The sequence below is a fragment of the Thermobia domestica genome, chromosome 10 (assembly GCF_964235325.1).
Source record: "Thermobia domestica chromosome 10, izTheDome1.hap1.1, whole genome shotgun sequence".
NCBI lineage: Eukaryota > Metazoa > Arthropoda > Insecta > Zygentoma > Lepismatidae > Thermobia > Thermobia domestica.
Genome location: NC_137463.1, coordinates 58,823,088 through 58,848,005, shown reverse-complemented (window position 1 = coordinate 58,848,005; position 24,918 = coordinate 58,823,088). Strand labels below are relative to the sequence as shown.

Genomic DNA, 24,918 nt, shown 5'->3' with positions numbered 1-24,918 from the left:
TGTTTCAGATTGTGTTACATAAAAAATTCTCTTTCTTCATAGATTCAATTCAAATATATATATATATATATATATATATATATATATATATATATATATATATATATATATATATAATAGAGCTCCTTCGCAGTTAGGCGGGTAGCGTACGCGCCTATGGCGTGGGAGACCCGGGTTTGATTCCCGGCGAGAGCTCATGTGGTTCGGATTCCACGTTAATTAGTAGGTCTACGTCTCATATAGCCTCGCTGCTGAACGGGACGTTAAACTTCAAAACAAAACAAAATGTAAAATTAATAGTTGTACAACTAAGTAATTCCTATTTCATTCAATGGAAAGGATGTTGAATCTAATATGAATCCGGATAATATAATATACAGTTCTCGAATAGACTACGATTTCAAGGCTTCCTAACACTACCAATAAGCCTCCAGATCATTGCTATCACTTTATTTAACTACTCTATTTCCTGATATAGAAAACTACTATTCTTCATAATATAGGCTCACTGCACATGCTCGTGACTTATATGTAATAATGTCAACACTTGTGTACACTCGTTTTCTACCGAAACTTCAGGATCTCTATATTTTTAAACCATAGACATTTCTCATGTTCTCATAAAACTGTTAATACAAACTTAAATAAAACAATTACTGGAAATCAACTGTAAAAGGGTTTAATAGAAAGGGTTATATCTTACAATGTTAGACTGTTCGAAATTTGTAATTCTCAAGGAATCGGAAGGTATGTGTTCTCTATACTACAAATCGTAAACCACTTACTCTCTTTTGATTATTACTTTTAATTTATCCTTCTTTCTTGATATAATTACTTTGATATTATTTATATTTAATCTAAATCTTATTTCTTTATATTCTATGTCCCCACAACATCTATTTTAATCCCTTGGATATTCTTGTTAATTTGATTGAAGCCCTAAAGAGTACGAAACACAGCTTGCATCAGCATGTTCACCATTTTCTGTCAACAGTAACTACAAGATTCTATGAGCCAACATTTTTTTTCAGCTATTATGTTATTTCCTTCAACACTTATTACCCATAGCATACTGATCCTACAACACACTCTTAACTTTACTTTTTTGTAATCTCCTCATTCAATTTTTCTTCTTCTTCTACTTTTCCGTTTTTATTTAACTTCTTTAACTTGTCCTTCTAATCACTTAAGTCTAAAATCTCGTATTTCGAATTCTCTGCCATTCTTCAGTTGTACCCAGTTGAAAATATCTTATTTACTCCTAGAAGGTGGAATTTTAAGAAACTGTAGAAATTTATGTCTACAAATCAAGTATACGTACGATGTTTACTCTACTTCTAAAACATGTTTAATATTTATCTCCAGTGATTTAAGATGATTTGTTGCATGTTATTTACTTTAACGTAAATGCTGTTTCCTGAAATATAATATTTTAGTCTTATCTTTTAAACATTTTTTGATTTTTTTTTTATTTGTGACTGTTTTGAATAAAACACTAATATATTGTTCATTCCTTAAAACTTGGCTTGACAATTATAATTTATACGGAAAGTATATTTGTAATGTAAAATATATTATGGGTTAAAAAAAAAAAAATAAAAAAAATTAAAAAAAAAAAAATCGTTTGTTATACTTTAAATTGCGATATACACAATTCTTATGGAATGCTTAACACTTGTTCTGCGTATTATTGTTGAGGCAACCAGAATTGAGTTCTGACTTATATCATGTGAGATTGGATCACATTCGCTTCAACTAATTATGAGCAAAGTAATTTAAAAGGTTGCTTTAATACCCTTATTATTGTTAGATGTTAACTTGCATACAGGGACGCCCGCAGGATTTTAACAAGAGGAGGGATAACAAAAGACCGATACACAAGCGCAGACACAAATACACACACACACACACATTTTGATGCATGCATGAACATAATACATCACATGATACAACAGTTATTTACACAATAAACCATATTACTAGAGTATTTAATAGAAATATATTTAAGTAGTATAGTATGTGAGTTATACCTATATATTGGACTGTTTTTTGTGAAATATTTATTTTATTTTCAGATTCAAGTTAAAGGAAATGGAACTAAATTACTAGCACAAATGATACTTAATGCAACAACAACTTCAGTCCTCCTGAATAATTTAACAACAGGACAAACATATACAGCCCGAGTAGTATCTTACACGAAACTTGGAATAGGTCCTTACTCATCCCCAGTTACGTTGGTAATGGACCCGGCTCTCCTTCACAATCCAAAAGCTCATCCCAGCGAAGGAGCTGATTCTGATTTTTCAAGCGTTGTGAAGGAAGCCTGGTTCATTGGTCTCATAGGAAGCATGGTGTTCGTAATGATTCTGATTTTTGTTGTTATGTTGTACATCAGAAGAAGACAGGCACTGAAAAAGGAGCTGGGACATTTAAATGGTATGTATTATTTTATCTTAATTAGCAACAATTTTGTCATTAGTAACTGACTGTTGAAATATCATATAGAAAATAAAAGTTTATATATATACCTTGCGTTTACTAATTTAATTTCGCCTTCTATTTAATCTCCTTTGCTGGAAACATCTTCTGAGAGAATACTTTTAAGAAAATCGAGTTATTGAGTATGTAAAATACTTTTATTTTCTATGATATACTATTGCGTAATTCAAAATGAAAACCATAACATATCTACTGGAATATTCACAAATATTAGTGAAGAAGATAAAATAAATAGATAAGTAACGCTATATACGTAGTACGTCCGTAGATACGATATATATATATATATATATATATATATATATATATATATACGTGTATAACGTTCTCAATGCAATTCATTATGATGACTAATGTAAGTTGTATTTGTAATTTGAACTGCCATTTGGAATATACAGTAAGCTTAAAATGGGTAGAAATATCCAAAGAACCAGATAATATCCAGTAATGTCAAAAAAAATATTTTTTCTATCATATCGCCTTAATATATTTAAAGTAGAAATCTTGGAAGTAACTTCCACTTCTTCAAATGTTAAATACAATGTATTCTTTTTAATTCGAAGGCCAAGGGAACACGAAAAATAAAATCGAAATATCGGAAATTCGAGATGTCAAAAAATTCAAATTAATATACAGTAAACTTTTCCTTTAAAACAGCATATTTGTCCAATACCGCAAATAAACAAACGACATTTACTCGCACATAAATTAAATCACATGTACTATGGAAAACATTTAAGTACACTACCACTGACATTGCCGTAACACACATACTATAACAACTTTAATTTTTTTTTTTTTTTTTTTTTTTTTTTTTTACTTAGAGAAGTTCATTACATTCATCTGCTTTGATTTGTTTGTTTTCACACGATCAACATAACCTTCAACTTTATATATTTATTCCGTGAAATACATCATTGATAACAATTAACATTATTCAATAAATATTCTTAAAGTTTTGGCCATTTCGGAATCTTAAGATTACTCTTTCTTTTCTTCGTGGCATATCTCGTTTTCATTTCTTTATCTCAACACATTGATTGTGTTTTGTGTCACTCTTCCGTACAGCTAACTGCCTTTGTATAGTTGGAAACCATTGAAAGTGCATTCTTCTATTTGTAATCTGTCTTTTTTTTTAAAAAAAAAAACCTTCAAAACTTATTTTTCCTCCAATTATTTTAGTTTTGTTTAAGCTATATGTGTTTATCTGTTTTGATACGTTCATTTTGATTCTTTCGCCAATTATGCGCATGTCTGTATTCCGTATATCTGTATAGCCCAACGAGAGGGGTTGAATGCGAGGCTGGATTCATAAGGCATGATATAGTGTATTATTTTCTATATAAATACTTTGAATGGAGGTCTATATGATCTGGGTAAAAGAATCATTTCGACTCTTCAATTCCTCTATTTTTCCTTGATATTGTTGAATAGTAAAAATCTCCATCCTGCTGAAGATGGTTTCGAACTAATATTGACTAAAAATGATTAAGTTGAAGTACTTACATTATTTTATTATATATATAATAAAACTTCAATTGTGATTTTAATAACATATAATTAGATATTGTATTTTTCCTTATATATTGTGTGTTTAATAATAATTAACTTTTGCCCTAACAGCTGGCACTTGTATTACAGTGCCCGTAGTAAACGCAAATGACATAACACAACTGAATTTGAATGGGAAAGAAACTCTATGGATCGACAGGGGATGGAGACCAGCTGACTGCGATAAAGATTCCAATATGTCCGAAACTAAACTTCTCAATTGTCCCACAAACGATTTAAGTTCTGCTACAGATTATGCTGAAGTTGATACCAGAAACCTCACCACTTTCTACAGTCGCAAGGAACCAGAACCTCCTGCACCGTACGCCACAACAACTCTCATTAATTCCATACAACGAAGAGATAATGTGGTAAGTTTATTTGATATTTATGTTTAATATTAGAGAAATATGTTTAATATTAGAGCATTAAACGAGAATGTCGGAGTTAACTTTGTGTTCAAAAATTCAAAGTTTAGTGAACGTACTAACAGAAGAAAAGAGTTTGACAAAGTTTTGAAGCGAATGATACTGGGTAGTATGCAGTTAGTAAATACTGTTTACGTAACATTGTCTTGAAGATGCCAAACCACAGTATAAGAAATTGTACAATTTTAATTTCTTTACATTGGAAATATGAAATTTTAAGAGGATTTGTTGATTCTTTAAAGATAAATTTTGACTTTATTAAACAAATATAATTATATAAGATTTTGACTGATTATTTTAAGTGATAAATGTAGGAGCAACATTCTAGTAAATGTACTTTCAAGGTGACTATTTTTCTTATTCTTCGTTTGTCTGTTCGTTTTTAATTAGAACAAGAGCTTGAATATTTCAGAACAGCGTGACATTAATTGGTTCTGCTTACTTAACTTGCATTTTCATTACATGTAATATTAGTCCTGTCTTTTTTCCTTTTTATTTTTATGTTATTGCATTTTTACTGATATCTGACATTGTTTTTATATTTGCTCACAGGTTTTTCGGAGTACTGAAATAAATATTAATAATTCGTTGAATGTCATCTTTACTTTCATATTCCAAAATATAATGATTTGTTTTGGTATAAACATACTTTTATATATTAAGTAAGTGGATGCTACTAATAAATTTGACATTTACAGGAAAACGGCCAGTTGTTTGTTCCCATTGCGATGGGTGGACCATCCGAAGCTAAAACGTCAAGTTCAAACGATTCCTGCATGAAACAAGATATGTCCAGCACCGATACTAATCCTGATCAAGCTCATTTAATGAAACCTGGTAGTCCCACTTCGGAACTTGGCAGTATGTATATCGGTAAGTTTTTTTTTTTTTTTTTTTTTTTCATAACCCTTTAATTCTCGTCTCTTACGAATGCGGATGTACAAAAAGAATTAACAATTGTTGTCTAGTTTTGAATAAGGGATTATGTACAGCGGGGGACACTTCTAAATGGTACACCTTAGCCGTAAATCTCCATATGGCTGTACCATTTAGAAGTGTCCCCCGCTGTACATTTACTACTTTAATTAGCTATACATCACAAATTTACTACTTTAATTAGCTATACACCACATATTTACTACTTTAGTTAGCTATATACCACATATTTACTACTTTAGTTACTTTAATTAGCTATACACCACAAATTTACTACTTTAGTTAGCTTTACACCACATATTTACTACTTTAATTAGCTATACATCACATATTTACTACTTTAGTTAGCTATACATCACAAATTTACTACTTTAATTAGCTATACACCACATATTTACTACTTTAATTAGCTATACACCACAAATTTACTACTTTAGTTAGCTTTACACCACATATTTACTACTTTAATTAGCTATACACCACAAATTTACTACTTTAGTTAGCTATACACTACAAATTTACTACTTTAGTTAGCTATACAGCACATATTTACTACTTTAATTAGCTATATATTACAAATTTACTACTTTAATTAACTCACAAATCAAAAAATTGAAGAAAAGACTTGTAAGTATTTTTACTGACGCTTCATCACAGAAGGAGAAGAGTAGTAAGAAGTGAAGATTTTAGGAGGAAAGGTGGTAAGAAAGGAGATTTTAAAGAAAAGGGTAGTAAGAAATGAAGATTTTAAGAGGAAGGGTAGTAAGAAAAGAGATTTTTAAAAAAAGGGTAGTAAACTAAAAACTTCAATATGCCTTAACTTCAATATAACGCTGGGTCCTGGCGCCTTCAGTTACTACTCTTTCCTTTAATGTGTTTTTCTTAATTGTTTTCCGCCATATTTGATGAAGTATTAGCAAAAGTGCTATAGATTTTATTTAGTTATTTGCATTACTCTTGTTCTGTAAGCTAATTTCTTGTAATTAATTACTTTTTCATGCCTGTTTCGGGATTCTTTTGTTTTATCTATGTACTGTTATGTTTAACAATGTGTTTACCTCTGCATACCTTGGTCCTCTTCATTTTTAGCGTAATGTATTTTGACATTTCGACTTTCGTGAGAGTCATATTCACAACCGTTTCTTACTTCTTAAAGCTGGAATTTTTATATGAATGGATAGATATATATTAAAATAAACTATAATTAACTGCTGTGTCAATTAGTTAAATGAACCTGTCGCATAATAATTTTTGTAATCTGTATTTCTTTTTCTTATAGACGATAATGGTTTGCCTGCACATCGAAAGAAGCAGCAATTAAGTCTACGTAGCAAGTTTTCACTTAATACTCCGCCTCCAAATCCACAAACACAGCAACAACCAGGACTAATGCCCAATTGGGTAGAATTTCTCCCTCCACCGCCAGAGCACCCTCCTCCAAATGATCAAGCATCACGACCAGACACGCCTAGTGATGCGAGAACTCGGGCGTCTCCAAATAATCGTTTGCTAGTACAGGTAAGCTCTCTAGAAAATTATAGAAACTAGGTAGGATGAATTGTAGCATTCAACCAATGTATTTGAAATAAATTCTATAAGTGATTAGAATTATTTAATAAGTACTATTGGTTTAGAATTTAACGATAGAATATCATATGCATTAGACTCCTTTTGAATTTATGATTAATGATTTAGTTCTAATTGTCCTACACATTCTCCTATTAGTTATATCCTGGTATTACTTATTTACGGACCAATACTTCATTAATAATAATAATAATAATAATAATAATAATAATAATAATAATAATAATAATAATAATAATAATAATAAAACACGTTTTTTAAGTACGTATGGTTAAATATCTATTTTACAAATATATTATTAATATTATTACTGATAGTACAAAGAATGATAAAAATTTCTACTTTAATGTATTACAAAGAATGTTTTTATTATAGTATAATTTACCTACTGTTAGTGTCTTTTATATACAAAAATATTTTGGTATGCCAAAACCGGTTTTTGCTACAGAGGAATTTTTACTTTATAAGGAAAACTCGTCTGTATTTTTAATATATTGAACTAAAACTTCAAAAAAATTATGTATTTTATGAGAGGAAAAATTCAAGTAGATGTAGAAAATAATTTTAAGCATATTTTTAAATGCTGATTGAAGACGGATTGTCATCATCATCTGTCTTCCTTAGCTAGGGAGCGCAATCGTTTAACTTTAAACCAAACTAAAGAAAAGTTCTTTAATTTTAAATTATGTGGACGTTAAAACAATGTTTTAGTTTTTATGGCTGTACAATAAAAAATATTTTTTTTTCAATTCTGATGACAATGACAGTAGGACGCCTTAGAAACATTAATCATGAATAAAACATAAAAAAATATTTAAACACGGACATCTCTCTGAAAATTAAGTTCACATATAAATATTCAGATATTTGGAGTGTACCTCTGGTATAATTTTCACATGATTTACAAGCATACCACTAATAGTAATATCAAATTTTAGGAGAAAAGTGAGGTTTTAGAAAAGTTTGGTAAAACTTGTATGTAGATTCCGTGTTCAAAGAATTTTCATGCAACTTAGAAATTTATTGATCTGAATATTTGATATCTCACCGTATTCTAATACTATTTTTCTATTTTTTAAATTTTTCAGCAACTTCCAAATTCCAATGCAAGCTCAATCCGAGGAGTGTCGCCAAATTTTGCTCAGGCTTATAATAGTCCTATGTTGGCGAAACGAGGAAATATGTCAAGTTTTGGAGGAGGAGCCCATGGCCTATCACGAGAGGGCACACCGATGCATTTTGGTGAAAACAACGGAGCACCTCCACCACCTATTCGTGGTGGCAGTAGTGGCGGTAGCTATTCCTGGCTTCCCCATCACAGTGGGAACCTGGAAAGCCATTCAAACTATAGTGGGAGCAGTGGTGGGGCTGGAGCCGGGGGATATAACAGCAATACTCCAATGCCACGGTATCCCTTAATGGCCGGCCAACTATTAGCACCCCAGCAACACCCTCCTCCAGTTCCCAGTTTTCCGATGGGGTTTAATTCATATCAGCCACCTGGTGGTGAAGGTATTTATGAGAGTGGTTCTGTGATCTATGGCCCTGGCTATTCTAATTATTGTGATTATCAATCTCCGCCAAATAGTGGTAGTGGAAATCCCCTTATGGACCGTGGTATTCAGTCATCTCTTCCAAGTCTAGTGTCAGAACCTATGGCAAATAGAATGCACATCCAGGGAAATAATCCACAACTGAATATGGATCGTGGTAAGTCCAATAAGTAATTTATAAGTTGAACTGAGTATTTCTTGCATGATATGTATACTGTATCACAAGTTTTAATATTGTAAGCGTATATGTATATAGGTTTCGTTAACTGTTACAAATATAGCTTTGAAACAATATTAATAGTAATAAAACATTAACTTAGATGTTTTATTGGAAAAAGTTACTGAGCATTGAAATGTTAATATTTCAGTGTTTAATTATAATTGGGGCCCGAATTTGTGTGCACTAAAAAAAAAACTGAAAATATCCACTTAAAAGTTCGCCTATATGCACTATAAATAACACAATACGCACTTATGAAACAGTTTATTTATTTCAAATTAACTTCTTTACAATGTTTACTGTATTTAATAATGAATTTTCACGGTAGTAGGTTGAATTTTCACTGTATACAGAACGAATTTTAACAGAAAAATTAAACAATCAAAATTCCACAAATGTTTGGAAAATATTAAATCAAGAAACAAATTGTTTGAATTGGTTTACAACAATGTAAGTGAAGAGAAAAGATAATAGACTGCAAGACCACATCAACGATGTTCATTCACGTACATGAAAAGGAATTGTTCTTACGACTCATCTGTTTTCTACCTAGATATAACTATGTGTTTACGATATCATCGTTTTATTTGTCGTATTTTCAACAGAATTTCAGGTCGAAATGCTTCTATTACTTTAAAACGAGCTTTGTTCCTGACCAACCCTTTGTTTTGAAGTCAGAATATTACCACAGGAAATGGTCAAATACATAACTTGCCATCAGTGTCGGGCTGGCCAAGCTGAGGGCCCTTGGCGCGGGTCCTTAAAGACCCCCTATATATATTTTCTGAGTAGTATATATAAACGGTGTACGCATGAGACAACAGGTAAAAACGAATAAGGGGAAGGGGGCCGTTACGGACTAGAGGGGGGTCTTTCCTAAGTACAAAGTTTTACTGGCTCACGGGACCGTACTGATACGAGCAAGGGGGCCCGAGAAGACTTCTTTCGGAAAGACGAACTTAGGCTTCCGCAACCTGTTTCGTAGGAAGACTTCAGAAAGCATTTACGATCGCGAAAATTCGACCAAGGCTTACAAGTGCTGCGCCTCGTGATCCCTGCGGGGTCCCTCGAGCCCTTGGCTATTGCCAAGTAGCCAACGTGGCCAATCCGGCACTGCTTGCCATCCCTTTCTGGGTCAGAAAGTTTTCCAGTAACATTAGCAATATTTAGTTAAATAGGTAATAACGTTAATAAGATTTGTAGTTCGGCATTTATCAGAAAAATGCATATGTGACAAGCATAAGAAATAAATACTACTAAAAGTCATTGCTGAAACAAGTAAGAAAATTTAACCTGCATATGTTTTCTCGTAATGTTCTAATAGAACCTGGATTTTTATTTAATACATATTCGCATACGAAAATGCATATTTTGAAGGTTAATGCATATATCTGAATATTTCTGCATATACTTGAAGTTAACAATAATGCTAATTTTTTCAACGTCGTGAATCGGTAAGTTTTATGTGAATTAGTCATTCATTTTCCTACCCTCTAGTAATGGGAATACTCTTTTCCAGCAAATAAATAAATAAAAATCCTCACGGTCGTCTATTATCTATTAAGTTTGTAGGCCTAAAATTACCTTTCTACATCAATCGACGTGATTGGACAATGTTTGTAAAATGGCACAGAAATTTCGGAACATTCATGTGACAAAGTTTTACTAATATTACATATGCACCACTTGATTGAGTTGATATTTCGTAACTCTAGATGTGTGCTAAGCATCTTTTCCAATTTCTCTTTAACGTTTCTTCCAGTTTTGCTTGAGACAGAATTTAAAATTGTTGTTTTCTTAATAAATTCGAGTGACTCATAGAAGGATGCACCTTGAGTTTCTAGACATGTAATTGCTTTAACAATTGTCGAAAAAAAAAAAAAAATGTACTTTGAGGTTTGGGCAGGTCATGCAGTCAGAACGGAAGAAAGTAGGAACGCTTTCAAAATTTTAACTGGAAATCTAATAAGAGAAAGACCCATTAGAAAGGCGCACATATTAAGGTAGACTTCGCAAAAATAGAAATACAAAGTAGAACTTGGATCCAGTTGGCCAAGGGCAGGAGTCAATGAATTGAAACTTTTATCATCCGAAGCTTTAAAGGTTTACACGAAAGACACGTTGAAATAACAATCTTGTCCTTTTTTTTTTTTTTTTTTTTTTTTTTCAAGAGTTTTGGAGAGTTTTCATAAGAGTAAACTTATAAATTTTTAGAAGATGAAAGTATATACGTTTACTATTATGTATGCACTCTTTTATAACCAAAATTTTGCTTTCTTTTATGTAGTAAATCATCCTCCCATAGAGTCTGATGTAGAAGGTCTGCCAGATTATAGTGATATTGAAAACTACGCCCGTGTTGGGGACCATACTCCCGAATCCAGCGTAAACGGAGAGAATGCTGGATCATGGGAAGGTAGTTCCTGCAGCGAAGGATCATGTTCCTGTAGTGATGGTGAATCATCATTTTACGCGGAAGCTGATTTCGCACAAGCTGTTACTCAAGCAGCAGAGAACGTAGGCATGAAAGTCCAGGTAGTTATTTATTTTATATCGTATAACTTAATTTTTGTCATATAATGAGTGCAGTAGTTTGGCTAAAAAACTTTTTAGGCATAAAAGTCCAGGTAATAATTTATTTTATACTTTATAACTTTGTTTTTACCACTTGGTGATTATGATAATGTTTAGCTAAAAGAATTAAAGTAAGGTAGGCAATTTTTTAAATCTTATAACTTAATTTCTGTCCTGGTATGTCTTGGGTATAAATATTTTAGGTATAAAAGTTAAAACGAAATATATATAAACACTTCGCTTTAGCCCTGATTCGTTTTACGTATCTTTAAATTATCATGTTATTATAATAAACATATCAGCTACTAATTACTAACCATAAACATGAATTGCGTCCAGGAATCGTCGATTTATTCTTCTGTTTTATACGTACATTAAATATCAATAGCAACCATAGCTTTTATACATATCTTCCAATTTCGTGTGTATAGCTCAGTAATAAGCTTTTCCCATAGCAACTAATAATCTCGACAATAACAACATGTTCTATCAATAATAAACTAATAATCTTACTCATGACAACATGTCCTGTCAATAACAGCGTTCTTTCTTTTAATTATATCTAAGCTATATGCTTAATTATTGCGCCTCTGATCAATGTTGATAATATAGGTACAGATTAATTATAATAGGGATATATCGCTGTAAATGTCGCCCAGAACGGGAATTCCGTAACAGTATTACAGAGAAGGAAAGAACCCTGTGTATTTTCAAAACACTCACTTTTTGAATAGCCCTCGTACTAATTATTATTACATCAATCCTCGTATTAATTATTATTATTACATCAATATAAATATTTTTCTTTTCTCTTCTTTCTCCATATATATATCAATTCATTTATAACAACATTTTTCTTTTATTACTAATTACGTATCATAAAACGTCGATTCACTACAAATATCATTTATGGGTCTATTCAAAATTATGACTAATTGATGACTTGCGCAGAGTCACTAGTTAATTGTTCCTCTTTTACATTAAGCGATAACATCCATGTACAAACAACATTATTTATAATTAAGATCGTCATCTTATCAAAACAACAACAAGATCAGAAGGCAATAATTACATTTAAAAGCTTCGATTTAAGTTCACTGTCATGGATTTCAAGTTAATACAATCGAATCTCTTTTGAACATGTAAGATGAAATAAAGATGAACAAAACAATAGGTATATCATAAGAGAAAGACTTAATAAGGCACATAATATTAAGACATATGCTAACATAAATTCAGCAACCGCGATCATAAACATGAACTCAACAAGATTAAATAACATAAAACAAAATATACATAATATATCGGCATAAAAATATTTTGTTTTCCCCTTCTGAACAAAATGTTATTATTCGAACAAAGTACTGATAATAGACAAAATCATAACGTTATTTAAAGTAAAATTACTTAAATACAACCTTCTCAAACTCCGTAATTCAAATCTAAGTTACATGTCCAAAAGATCCAACCAAACTAAACAAGGAGTCACAAACGAGAATATAGCCATCTTCAATTGTCTGATTCAACGTATCTATGCCAAGAATTTGAGCACATTTCTTAGCAAGAATAAACCCAATTCCTCCAGTGAAACAACACACATCTATCAAGGAAGTTTCTTCGTCAGCTTCAACCATTTCCGCGATGGAAGTATAAAGCTGCTCGGCTATCAAAGCCTTCACTTGAAAATAATAATCTGGAGATACTCGGAAATTCACGTCACATATAGTTTCTTTCACATATTCTTTCCCGAACAACAACTGTAGTGGTGGAGGTTTCTCACCTTCTTCCTTTTCAGTGGAGATCAGGAAATAGAACGATGTCACATTCAAACAGTTACCTTCTCTGTTTTGGAAATAATCTTTCAAATCATGCGTAATTTTTCTTATAGGCGAATGCTTCAGAAAGTCTGCAAGTCCTTCATTCTTCTCTTTTCTTTCTTCTGTCCAATCTGCTAAATCCAAATTCCTTCTCGGCAACAAATCCATCAGTCGCGTGAATGAAGATTTTATTTCTTCATTATTCTTCTTCAACTGTTCTCCATAAGTAACATCCCACAAAGGTATTGTAGCCTGTTTTATTCTATCTTCTACAGATAGCTCAACTTTCGCCTTTTTAGAATCCTTATCAACAGAGTTTTCCAATTTTCGTTTACGATGATCAGCTTCAGCAACTTCGGCTGAAAGAACTCGCTTCTTCCAACTGTATCCATTCAAGGTCTTCACTGCCATCTGTTGGTCTTCTTCAGTTTTAAAGATCAAATAAATCCAAGAACTCACTCTTTTCGGTGACCAAATAGTATGGCTTCCCAACTTCAAATCGTCTGTCAACAATTTCTTCAATTTCTCTAACCTGTATAATCTCGGTAGACCTTTCACTTCAATTTTGAATACGCCTGTAGTAGTAGTAGAGGTTTCCTTGGCCGGAGATGACGGTTTTTCTTCAATTGTAACATCTCCCGCATCACCGTTCGTCACAGGTTCAATTGTTTCATTTCCATCCTGTTCTTCAATATTTTCATTTCGTTCATCGACTTTCTTCTGATCTTCTTCCGGTTCTACTTTCTTATTCGCATCAGTACCGTTCACCCTTTTAATCAATACGTGCAAATCCTCTTTCAAATTATGTTGTAGCCGATCGAAACCTTCTTGTACACCTTGTACTTTATCTGCAAGAGATTTTTGCTGCGCTAGTATCTGTTCTAGCTTTTTTTGTTGTCGGTCAAATTTCTGTTCTAGCTTTTCATCTAGCTTTTTATCTAGCTTTTCATGCTTTTCATCGTATAATTTTTGTTGTTGATCAAATTTCTGTTCTAGCTTTTCATCTAGTAGTCGACTAAACACATCAATAAGATTAGAATAGGAATGTTCAGACAGAGTTACGGCATTTCCAGATATGGTTTCATTTGAAATACTGGGTACTTCTTCAATCTCGGAATCCTGCATATTAGCAATTCTTTGTATTCTCTTCCCACTTCTCAAAATAGTGAAACTCATAAAAAGGTATATATACGTATGCACATAAACTCAGTTCTTACTATTCTTCAGAACTAAATAGTATAGTATGGTCCCGTGTCTTCGGCACCAGATAAAACGAAATATATATAAACACTTCGCTTTAGCCCTGATTCGTTTTACGTATCTTTAAATTATCATGTTATTATAATAAACATATCAGCTACTAATTACTAACCATAAACATGAATTGCGTCCAGGAATCGTCGATTTATTCTTCTGTTTTATACGTACATTAAATATCAATAGCAACCATAGCTTTTATACATATCTTCCAATTTCGTGTGTATAGCTCAGTAATAAGCTTTTCCCATAGCAACTAATAATCTCGACAATAACAACATGTTCTATCAATAATAAACTAATAATCTTACTCATGACAACATGTCCTGTCAATAACAGCGTTCTTTCTTTTAATTATATCTAAGCTATATGCTTAATTATTGCGCCTCTGATCAATGTTGATAATATAGGTACAGATTAATTATAATAGGGATATATCGCTGTAAAGTCCAGGTAGTTATCTATTTTATACCTTACAAATTTATTTTTGCCATGAATTTCTAATTCTACATTTCACCTACAAACTGCTGGCATCTTCTGACTGTGCAAGAAATCGTTTCCTTGGAAAGGAAAACTCCTTATTGTTGCATACATTTTTAATTCTTGTCTAAACGCTCGCTCCAATAAAGTCCGGAGTGAGTATGCAAATTATTAGGGAATATTTTCATTATTATACGTATTGGAAATAGTAAGCTTTCTTTCAGTACCTTCCGCCGTCTTATCTTAATAATATCACTTCACTTCAGTTTTAGATGAGTATCAGGTCGTTGTCGTATATTGTCGCATTCTGTATACTAGTGTTTATAGAAATAATTGTTAAGCTTCATCTTCGTTACATAAATTTGTTGGTTTATTGTTGAAGCCTACGGAACTCTCAGGTTTACGTGTTTTAATGCTATTGCAATTGATATTTCACATAAATTGTTATAAACATTATCTTTAACCATTCTTTCCAAATATAGACAATGCTTTGTGTAAAACTTTGTGAATGTATAAAAATGAACATTTTTAGAAAGCTTGTATATTAGTAACTTTTCATCTTCCTTTATTTCTACATCTCAACATTTAGATAAGATGAAAAAGGAGATCGTGACAATGTGTGATTGTTATCACAGTTACGTTTGTGTTGAAAGTTTGATGGGATTTTCATTAGGTTTCGTATACACCTTCATATTTTAAGATATCGTTTGACCTATCAAGAATGACAATTGTGTTGTGACCGATAAACGTCCATGATACCTATTCTGAAATATTAGCTAGTTTTGTACTGAATTTAATAAAGCACAGGACGCGGTTATTTGTGCTGTTTCTTAATTTGACCTCCAACCTGCGCCCATGAATATCTGAAAACAAGAATGCTTTTCATTTCTAGGTGATAATATAACATCTCAAGTACATCATTAGTAAACATGTTATTTTCTAAATTACACTTATATTTTTCCTTTTTTTTATAGTACGTGTCATCTCTATGAAATACTGTTTTGGCTCGTCAATATTTTCCAATTAGTTTTTAAGTTAGCACTTATAGTGATACTTCATAAAACAGAGATTTAAGGGAAGAAGTGAAAAAAAAGGAATATTAAAGAAGAAAATATCAAAGTATCAACTGGAAAGCAGCATATTCAATTTTGTACCGAATCTGATGTTCTTCAGTTCTTCTGCTATATTTTTCTTTGGCGCTTCTTCCTTGTCTGACGAACCATTAACGAAAGTACCAAAATATTCTAGGTAGTACGTTGGTTAGATTCAAGTTTAGCATCTCTTTCAGTTATGTGAGACGTAGGCTTACAGTTTAACGTGGGATCCGAACCATATAAGTTCCCGCTGAATATCAAGGTAAAATAATTGCTGATAGATGCAATAGAATACATAATGAACAAGTAAAATATGAACAGCCTTACCTTGCATCAGTAAGTAGCTGAACTTAAATCAAACAATTTCATTGTTCTCTCACATCTTTATCGGTAACTTCTATATGTTGCTAAAATGAAGATGTAAATGAAGTCGTGGAAAAAGTACGATGCACAATTCATAGGCTGTCACTGTTTTAATTTGTTCTCTTTACTGTGAATAAAAATTAGAATGAATTTACTGATAATTATAATTCAATTTTCTGCTATTGTAGGATCTACTTTCAAAAGTCTGTGATGAGAATAAAATTGACTTGATTTTCTAAATAGTCAAAATTAATATAAATATTTGTACAAGCTTCTATCTGATATTATGATACTTTCATCACTCGTTGGTTCAAAAACTTCGTTCATAGATTCTTCTCAAGTTAGACTTCGCCATTTGGTGCATTGTAAATATATCTATATCTATATCTATATCTATATCTATATCTATATCTATATCTATATCTATATCTATATCTATATCTATATCTATTTATCTATCTATCTATCCATATTTATGCGGAAGTATCAGTAAACTTGTAAATTATACAATTATACATTAATAACATACATAGTGAGGGCCCAAGTTATGTATTGTATGTTTTATTCTTTTATTTTTTCTTACTTTTTTTTTTAGTTGACATAAATTTGCTGGTGACAAAAAGTGGCTTCCGCCACTACTCTCTTGAACTTCCTCACATGTTCGTTTATTCATGTAATGATGTTCCATTTCGTTATGCCTATATACGAATATGAAAGTGAACTAGTAGCTTCATAGATTCTTAAAGGAAAAAATCACAGCAAATGTTTATGAAACTCTTTTTTTGAAGACTTTTAGATATACCTGACCAGAGGGGTAGATAGGTAGATATACCTGACCAGAGGGCTCTATTACCTTTATGTTAGGGAATCGAAATCTTACAGAAAGTGTTATGGTATTCCCATGCTGCTTGCTCCCATTTTCGTAGTGTTCACTTCTTCTTCCCAGATTACATAACAAATTTTAAGTGTTTGAACTTCTTTCTCCTTTGATAATTTGTATTAATACAGATAGCATGCAAGGATATCAGCATACACTGAAACTGTTTGATTGAAGTTCAACCACCTCGTAATACAAAGTAAGACAATTCATGTTTATGATAGTGCTTTTATTTGAATTTCCATGTATACTTAGGTATATGGTATATACACTTGTTTTGAATATATTAATTGATATTGAAATTATCTTTTAATGTTTTTCAGGGCTCTGTAGTATGTCCGCATCCTGGACGAAGACATAAGAAAACGTACCACCGCCCAAAACGGCCCTCCTCGCCCTATAGTACAGATTCCAATTACAGTGCCATGGTCGCTAGACCCCCTTATCCCAAAGCTCATCGGAAGAAGCAGTACAATGGACATACAATTAATTCACTAGACCGGCCAAATGAGACAAATGCATTTAGGAACCAAAATACTTCAGGGCAAAATAGAAAAGGTACTATTGTTATTTCTTACGATGTACATTTAGCTTTTTTAAAACAAAGTATTTATGAAAATTCGTGGCTTTGGAATAAACGAAAGAGAATAATGAAAATTATGTAAAATCAGGCGAGAAAGTATTATTAGTATGTATATACAAGGTATATAAAAAGGATTTTACAACTTTTTTCAAATTTTAAGTTGAGTTTTCATATTGACTTATTTATTTAGCTTACAGACATGGTTTTGGTGTTATTTTGTAGCAGAATACATCAAGTTATATATAAAGATATTCCTAAAGAGCCTTATACCTAAAAAAATATTCAACATAGCTTCCATTGGTGCTTCGGCCACACATCCCATGTGAAGTCAGATTTCTTGCCAAACCTGTTTCAGCGTGTCAGGTGTCTTTTAATTTTTGCACAATTTGTAATTTGTATGGTTTGAGATGCAACTGTTCTCTCAACACACGCCAAACTGTCATATATGGGACACCCAGCTGTCGGGAAGCTCGCCGGGTAGATTTTGTAGGACTGTTCACAAAGCTTTGTTTCACTTGCTCCACAGACGTACGGGAACGATCTGAAGATTTGTTGTGTCTTACCAAACATCCAGTTTCAGTAAAACACTTATGCCACCGATAAATAATAGCGCTACTGGGAGGATCTTTACCATACTTTGTACGAAACTTACGTTGCTTAGTTGTCGCAGACTTGGATTCTTCAAACCAAAACACACAGCTAGCACGCTTGGGACCAGTAAAGGTAGCCGCAACTGCCGCTAGCGCTTGCATGTCTTGCTTCTGAACTAGTGTACTACGTGAGTCAAAACTTGATGTATTTTGCTAAAAAACGACAACAAAACCATGTCTGTAAGATAAATGAGTAAATCAATATGGGTTTAAGTCGTTTCTGATATACCCTGTATTATGAATCATATGGTCAGAGGCAGTATAAAATGCCTTACTTCTTATATCTTAAAAGAAAGAAATTAAAAAAAGAACGAAAATATAACTATGATTGAGTAGTGAAAAACGCTTAAGTGTTCATTGGTAGAGATAGACGAAAATATCGTATTTTTTATAGTAAAGTATAATTATAAATAATACTTCAGACAATGTAAAACCATGCTTAGGAATTCTAACTATCATTCTAGGTGTCGTCTGGGGCAAGAACTCGCCTTAGCACCCTCCTAAGCGCTCCCAAATCAAAACACTCCCCCCGCCAAGTGAACTTTGTGGTGGACAAACACCCTGTGCGTGGGTTTTCTCCGGGTTCTCCCTTTTCCTTCCACTTTCTTCATTCCACCATTTCATTCATCACTCATCATCACCGTCTCCTTTAGCCTAACCGGCATAACCGTGCGACGTAAAACTCAAAGATTTCATTTCATTTTTTCAAAACACTCCCCAACTACGTCTGATATTGACATTACACAGTAATTCTCCTATTCCATGTTTTTCTTCAAATGGTAAAGCTTGATTTCAAAATTACAGTACATAATTTAATTTTTAGTACAAGATAAAACACCAAACTAATTAGTATTTGATTGCCAAATAATCTAAGAGTAGCATGCTTGACATGTTCTTACAGTCTTATGATAATAACTGCAAATCACAATGTTTTTGGAATTATATCGGGATGTGCATATGCATAGAGTGCATCTAACAATCTGTTGCTTTAGAATAGAATATTTAATTATGACAAACAATTAAGCTGTTGTCTCGAGTATTATACTCGGACATTTTGCATATCTCTTAAATCGATGGAATTTAAATGAAAACACAAAAAGCTGGAACTAAAATTTAATTTTTGGCTGCAGAGGTTTTTATAATGTCCTCTAAAGATAGCTTTGAAGCTAACTTATGCTCATGAATATGTTTCTAAGGTTGGTAAGTCGTTGTTGTCCTGTAAGGTTTCTGAGGTAATTGTTTTATGATCTTTAGTTTGCTAAAACTCCTTTCCTTGCTTTATAGTAAAAATAAATATTTGTCCAGTTTTGCTCCTCCCAATCCGGCGCCCGAGGCACAAGCCCCGTTTGCCTCCCTTTGGTTACGTCATTGCTTCTATAATTCCTGAATATAATCCTCAAAGAATATCCAGTAATTACAGAAATCTATTTGTAGAATGATAGTTACAAATAATAATAATAAGAATAATAGTAATAATACTCTATTTTAAAAATACTGAAGTATATATTGTCACAGAAGTGGTGAAAAATACCATTTTCATTGCTAGTGACACTAATTTAGAAAATAAATTTAGAAGTTAAAACATTTGAAGTCTATATTATCAGAGAAAGATAAAAATGCCTGATTTTCACAATGAAATAAGTCAAGAAATCATTAATGCATCATGAAGAGACCTAAGACACATTTTGTATTTCTAAATACCAACATTGAGATGCAGTTTGCTTCAAAATAGGTGCATAAATTCAGGGAGCGCTACATTTAAACTATTATCCGGAAATACAACATTTAAAAGCTTCTTCTTTGTCTAGTTATTGGAATGGGTTCTAATAATAATTCTCTTTCTACACACTGTGACATAAAACTCAGAGTGTGTAGAAAGAGAAAAAGAACTGTGTTATTTTTGACAAGTGAACATTAAATTATGTATATACGTTGAAACACTATTTGTTCTTTTGTAAACATTAACTGCTATTGCTGATTGTGACAAGGACAATAAATTGACAAATCAAATTAACTTGAAAGTGTGGCAGTTTGGATATGTATGCTATATTAAGGAAGTATACATCATATCCGAAAGGGAAAGATTGTTTCAGGTCTCACGAAGACATTGCTATAATATAAAAACTGTTACAATTTGTCACAATTAGCAACAGTAAAGAAATATATCTGTTGGTCTTACGAAGACATTGCTATAGTATAAAAACTGTTACAATTTGTCACAATTAGCAACAATAAACAGATATATCTGTTGGTCTCACGAAGACATTGCTATAGTATAAAAACTGTTACATTTTGTCACAATTAGAAACAGTAAACAAATATATCCGTTACACATAAAAGCACTCAGAAAATTTAGTTTTCGATAATCTATAGATCACCATCAGAAATGGATATGAAGGAAGGAAGAAGAAAATACTGAAAAACGTCCAATTTTTATCATCAGAAGTTTTACATGTTTGAAATGTCAATTATACATTATCCATTTTATAAAATTAAATTGTCTAATGTTTTTTTGCTTTGTCTTATTTTGATAACAATTTATGGACAATCGGAAACTTTATGAATATTTATTTTTTAAACTTTTTTTTTTTTTATTTACATAACTGTAAATACTCGTATAAGAAATTATGAAGTAACACTTTTTGCTTTTTCTTTCCAGATGATATACCTGCATATTCGAAACCAAACTATCCAACATCGCAGTCTTCTCAAAACACAATGAGCAGCAGTGGTGGAGGCCCTCTTAGTCAGCGAAAGCTCAACGTTTTTAATGGTAGTGCTTTCTTAAATAGTGCAACTTCGTCTAATAGTACAGTGTCGTCCAGTACTGGTGAAAAAGATCAGGATTCGAAACCCGAATACCACAATCAAAACGAACCAGTACGAGAAAGCTGTGCCTAAGTTGTTTTAAAACTTCCTTATTATTTAATTCATAAGACATTAGCAGAACGAAACGCAAGAAGCCTAAAAAATACGAAATTGGAAAAAAAATATATTAATTTAAAAAAATTAAGAAAACGTGATAAATGAAAGTTTCGATGGGTGAATTTTATTCCTTTTTTTTTTAAAAAAAAATATTAAAACCTCTGTGTTGTGTTCATATCAACTTTTTGTACATATATAAATTACTTTTCAAAGACTTCCCTAATAATTGTATTGTTTAATAATTGCTTGTATATATTATATATATAAAGAAATGTGTAAATGACACTCTGGGCAGTTAAGAATTCACGAATTTCCTTTTTTTTACGATTAGAAAGATAAAAAAAAGTGTGTTAATAATTGTATTAAATAAAGTGATTGTTGTGGCATGCACAGCCCTTCCTTAAGAATATTCTGTACAGTCTTCTGTATGAAAATACATGTTGTGCCAGTTTATTATGGAGAGAAAACATTTTAAAATAGAAGCATATAAAATAAAGAAAAAAAAGAGTGTATAATATATGTAAATGTGCGTGTGTGTGTGTGTGTGTGAAGGTGATTAGATGATTGACAGAATGTTTTGTATGTAAGTTACAAAATTTGTTAAATGTAACTATAAAAGTGAGAGTATTTGAACATGAAAGAACTTGTTTTTACCGTAAAAGAAAGAAAATATATTAGTTTAAAAGAAACATAATAATAAAACAGAAAACACTTTTTTATTCCAGTATCACTATGCATGGCAAGAAAATCGAAATTTTTTAACACTAGATTGTCCCTTATATCTTCATTGACCAAATGAATTACTGAAAAAAAAAGAAAAAAAATAACTTTATTACTATTAGATATGTATATACAATATAAAAAGACATATCCCAAAATCAATATGTAGACATATAATTAATTACATATTATATATATATACCAATATAACTAGATACAAATAATTTCAGATGCAAGAAAAAGTCATTATGCTGCCATATTGTAAGTCAATAAACAATATATATCTATATACATCTATATATTAGCAAAATAAAAAAAAATAGACGTAAAAACAAAAACAACGCTAAAACTGTAACAACTTAGAATTCCTGTTAAGTAGCTTTTCTCTCTTCGCAATATTGCTTGAGTTTAATATGTACAATTTAACTAAAGAGAAGATATAATATGGAAAAGAAAAGTTCAAAGTACACACACTAAATGTAATAAAGAAGTTAACATATAAAGTTGCTTAAAAGAGGGGGCCAGTGTGAATTGAACGTTATGTCAAGTATAGAACAAATGACCCAAGTGTAAAAGATAATAATTTTCTGTTTTATAGTAGGAAAACTGTTTTCAACATTGAGATAGAAAACAGTGTTATAATTATTTGAAAGTTCATTACTTAGATTAGTGTTCTAGTAATTTCCATGGTTATTTGAATATTCGTTATTCATCTGTTTAATTAATTATCCATTGTTCGAGTAATTATTTCCTTACTTGGATAATTATTCAAAAATTTGTTGTTTTTTAAATAATTATTTAATTTTATTATTTGAACCATTATTCGGACATTCGTTGTTTAACCCTTTTAAAGTTTGACATTTTTCAGGTATATTATAGACTTTCAATCAAGCAGCTATAGCATCATCCCTATTTATCCTGGGATCATGGTTTGTATTTCATTCTCTTTAGAATGGAACTGCCTTTCAAACGGTACCATTCACATGAGCCTATCATGTTCTCAAGGAGGTAACGTTTGAGAGAAATAGGAATATTTGGTGAAAACATCCTTTTTTCTAAGTTTGGGGCCCTCTGGACCCTCCCTGTGTTAACGAACAGATCTTAAAATCAATTGAAAAATATTAAGGGATACTGAATATGTGTAAAAAATTTCAGGTTTCTATCTTGAAAAGTAAAGACGGGAAAAATTACCAGTATGCTAAGAATATCCCCACAATATTCCAGATTCCTGCATAAACAGCATCTCCATTCACATGTCTCCATCATGTATCTGAGACGGAAAATCGCGAAAAAAAGGAATTTTTGTTTTAAAATATCCCTTTTTTATTACCGTTTCACCCCTCTGGATCCCCCTGTGTTAACACAGAGATCTGAAAGAAGAGGTGCACTGAATGTCTTGACAAAATTTCAATCTTCTAGGTGCAAAAGTAAGCTTGCCAAAAAATAATAAAAATAAGCCTAACAAAAAGAAATTTAAATTATGACGTCATAACCTCGACACAGAAAAGCGTGAAACCATACGTAACTTGTTTTACAATGCCTCCAGGCTTAAAAAAACAAACAAACAAACAAAAAAGACGAAGTAAAAAGCTTTACTAGTACCTTTTTAATCGAATAATGAAGACACTACCCTATCATGTAAAAATATACGATAAAATTTAAAAGGGTTAAACATATATTCAATTTCCATTATTTGAACAATTTTTCGAACAGTTGATTACTATTATTTATTTATTTTAAGAAAACGTTCGAACATTATTCAAATAATTTTATTTTTTTATTTTTGAATAATAATACAAGTGTGGAATTATTCGAATTTTAACACCAATAATGGATAATGTATCTAGTGTAACATGAATACTGTACAACATTTTAAATGTATTTTAAATTAATCAAAAAATTACATTTGTGATTTGGAATGCACTTCGACTGTCAGACTTGCTAGCTTCTTCACTGTTGTGTAAATTCATACCGGCCTACTCCGCGAGCATCTATGAATCCCACACTCAGTAAAAATACAACTAAAAAAAATATAGAAATAATGTTATATATACGAAAAGGAAAATAAACAACTCACTTTTACTTTTAGTTTCAATATCAGGACGTTTGTTGAAGGGAGTTTGCCTATACCAAGGAAGAAGGGTTTCTCTCTCCACTACCTATTCTTTCTATTTCGAATACTTATTAAATGTCATTACTTTTTTTGATGTCTTCATTCTACTTAGTTGTGTCTTATTACTAAATTAATATATTTCATGTCGAAAATTCTGTTAATAATACTAAATTTGTAATAAGGGACACTTGTGTTTTCAAGTTACACCCGAAGTTGATAGAATTGTTTCTGTAGTATATATAAATATATAAATATAAATATAAAGAATTATTTATTTATGTGTAGAAAGATTTTAAAAAAATGTCACTGAGTAAAAAAAACAATTGTTATGTATTTAAGAAAAGAAAACTTCCTGTTATAACTTACCAGTCCCTTTTATCTGTACATATCATTGTAAATACAGATAAATATATTAAAAAGATAAGCTAGTTGTAATACTAGTCAGTAATGCAAATAATTAAATCGAATATAATTAACAAAAATGTGTATTAATCAATTTTATTCCTATAAACGTTCCTAATTTTTTTCTTTTATTTTTACTGTAGTGTTGAGAGTCAAACTGGATTACATCAACTTTCAGAAAACAGTTAATGTATTACAGTATGGGGCAAAACAAACAGTACTGAAATTCACATATGCATGGCGCGCGGAAGGTGCAATGTATCTGCAGTTGATTATTGACCCGTTC

The 24,918-nt window shown here is 31.5% G+C and overlaps 1 protein-coding gene across 2 annotated transcripts in view; it reads left to right on the top strand.

The window, feature by feature from the left end:
• Positions 1-24,553, top strand: part of robo1 (roundabout guidance receptor 1) — a 586,207-nt gene extending 561,654 nt beyond the window's left edge. The window contains exons 10-17 of one of the 2 annotated variants that reach the window (XM_081728089.1): positions 2,076-2,439; positions 4,144-4,424; positions 5,180-5,354; positions 6,697-6,935; positions 8,093-8,714; positions 11,065-11,312; positions 17,563-17,797; positions 21,132-24,553. In XM_081728089.1, coding sequence (XP_081584215.1) covers positions 2,076-2,439; positions 4,144-4,424; positions 5,180-5,354; positions 6,697-6,935; positions 8,093-8,714; positions 11,065-11,312; positions 17,563-17,797; positions 21,132-21,373 — 2,406 coding nt within the window. In that variant the 3' untranslated portion in view covers positions 21,374-24,553. Of the gene's footprint in view, positions 1-2,075; positions 2,440-4,125; positions 4,425-5,179; positions 5,355-6,696; positions 6,936-8,092; positions 8,715-11,064; positions 11,313-17,562; positions 17,798-21,131 lie in introns of both variants that reach the window. The other variant, XM_081728088.1, reaches the window with a different exon arrangement.
• The last annotated feature ends 365 nt before the right edge of the window (positions 24,554-24,918 follow it).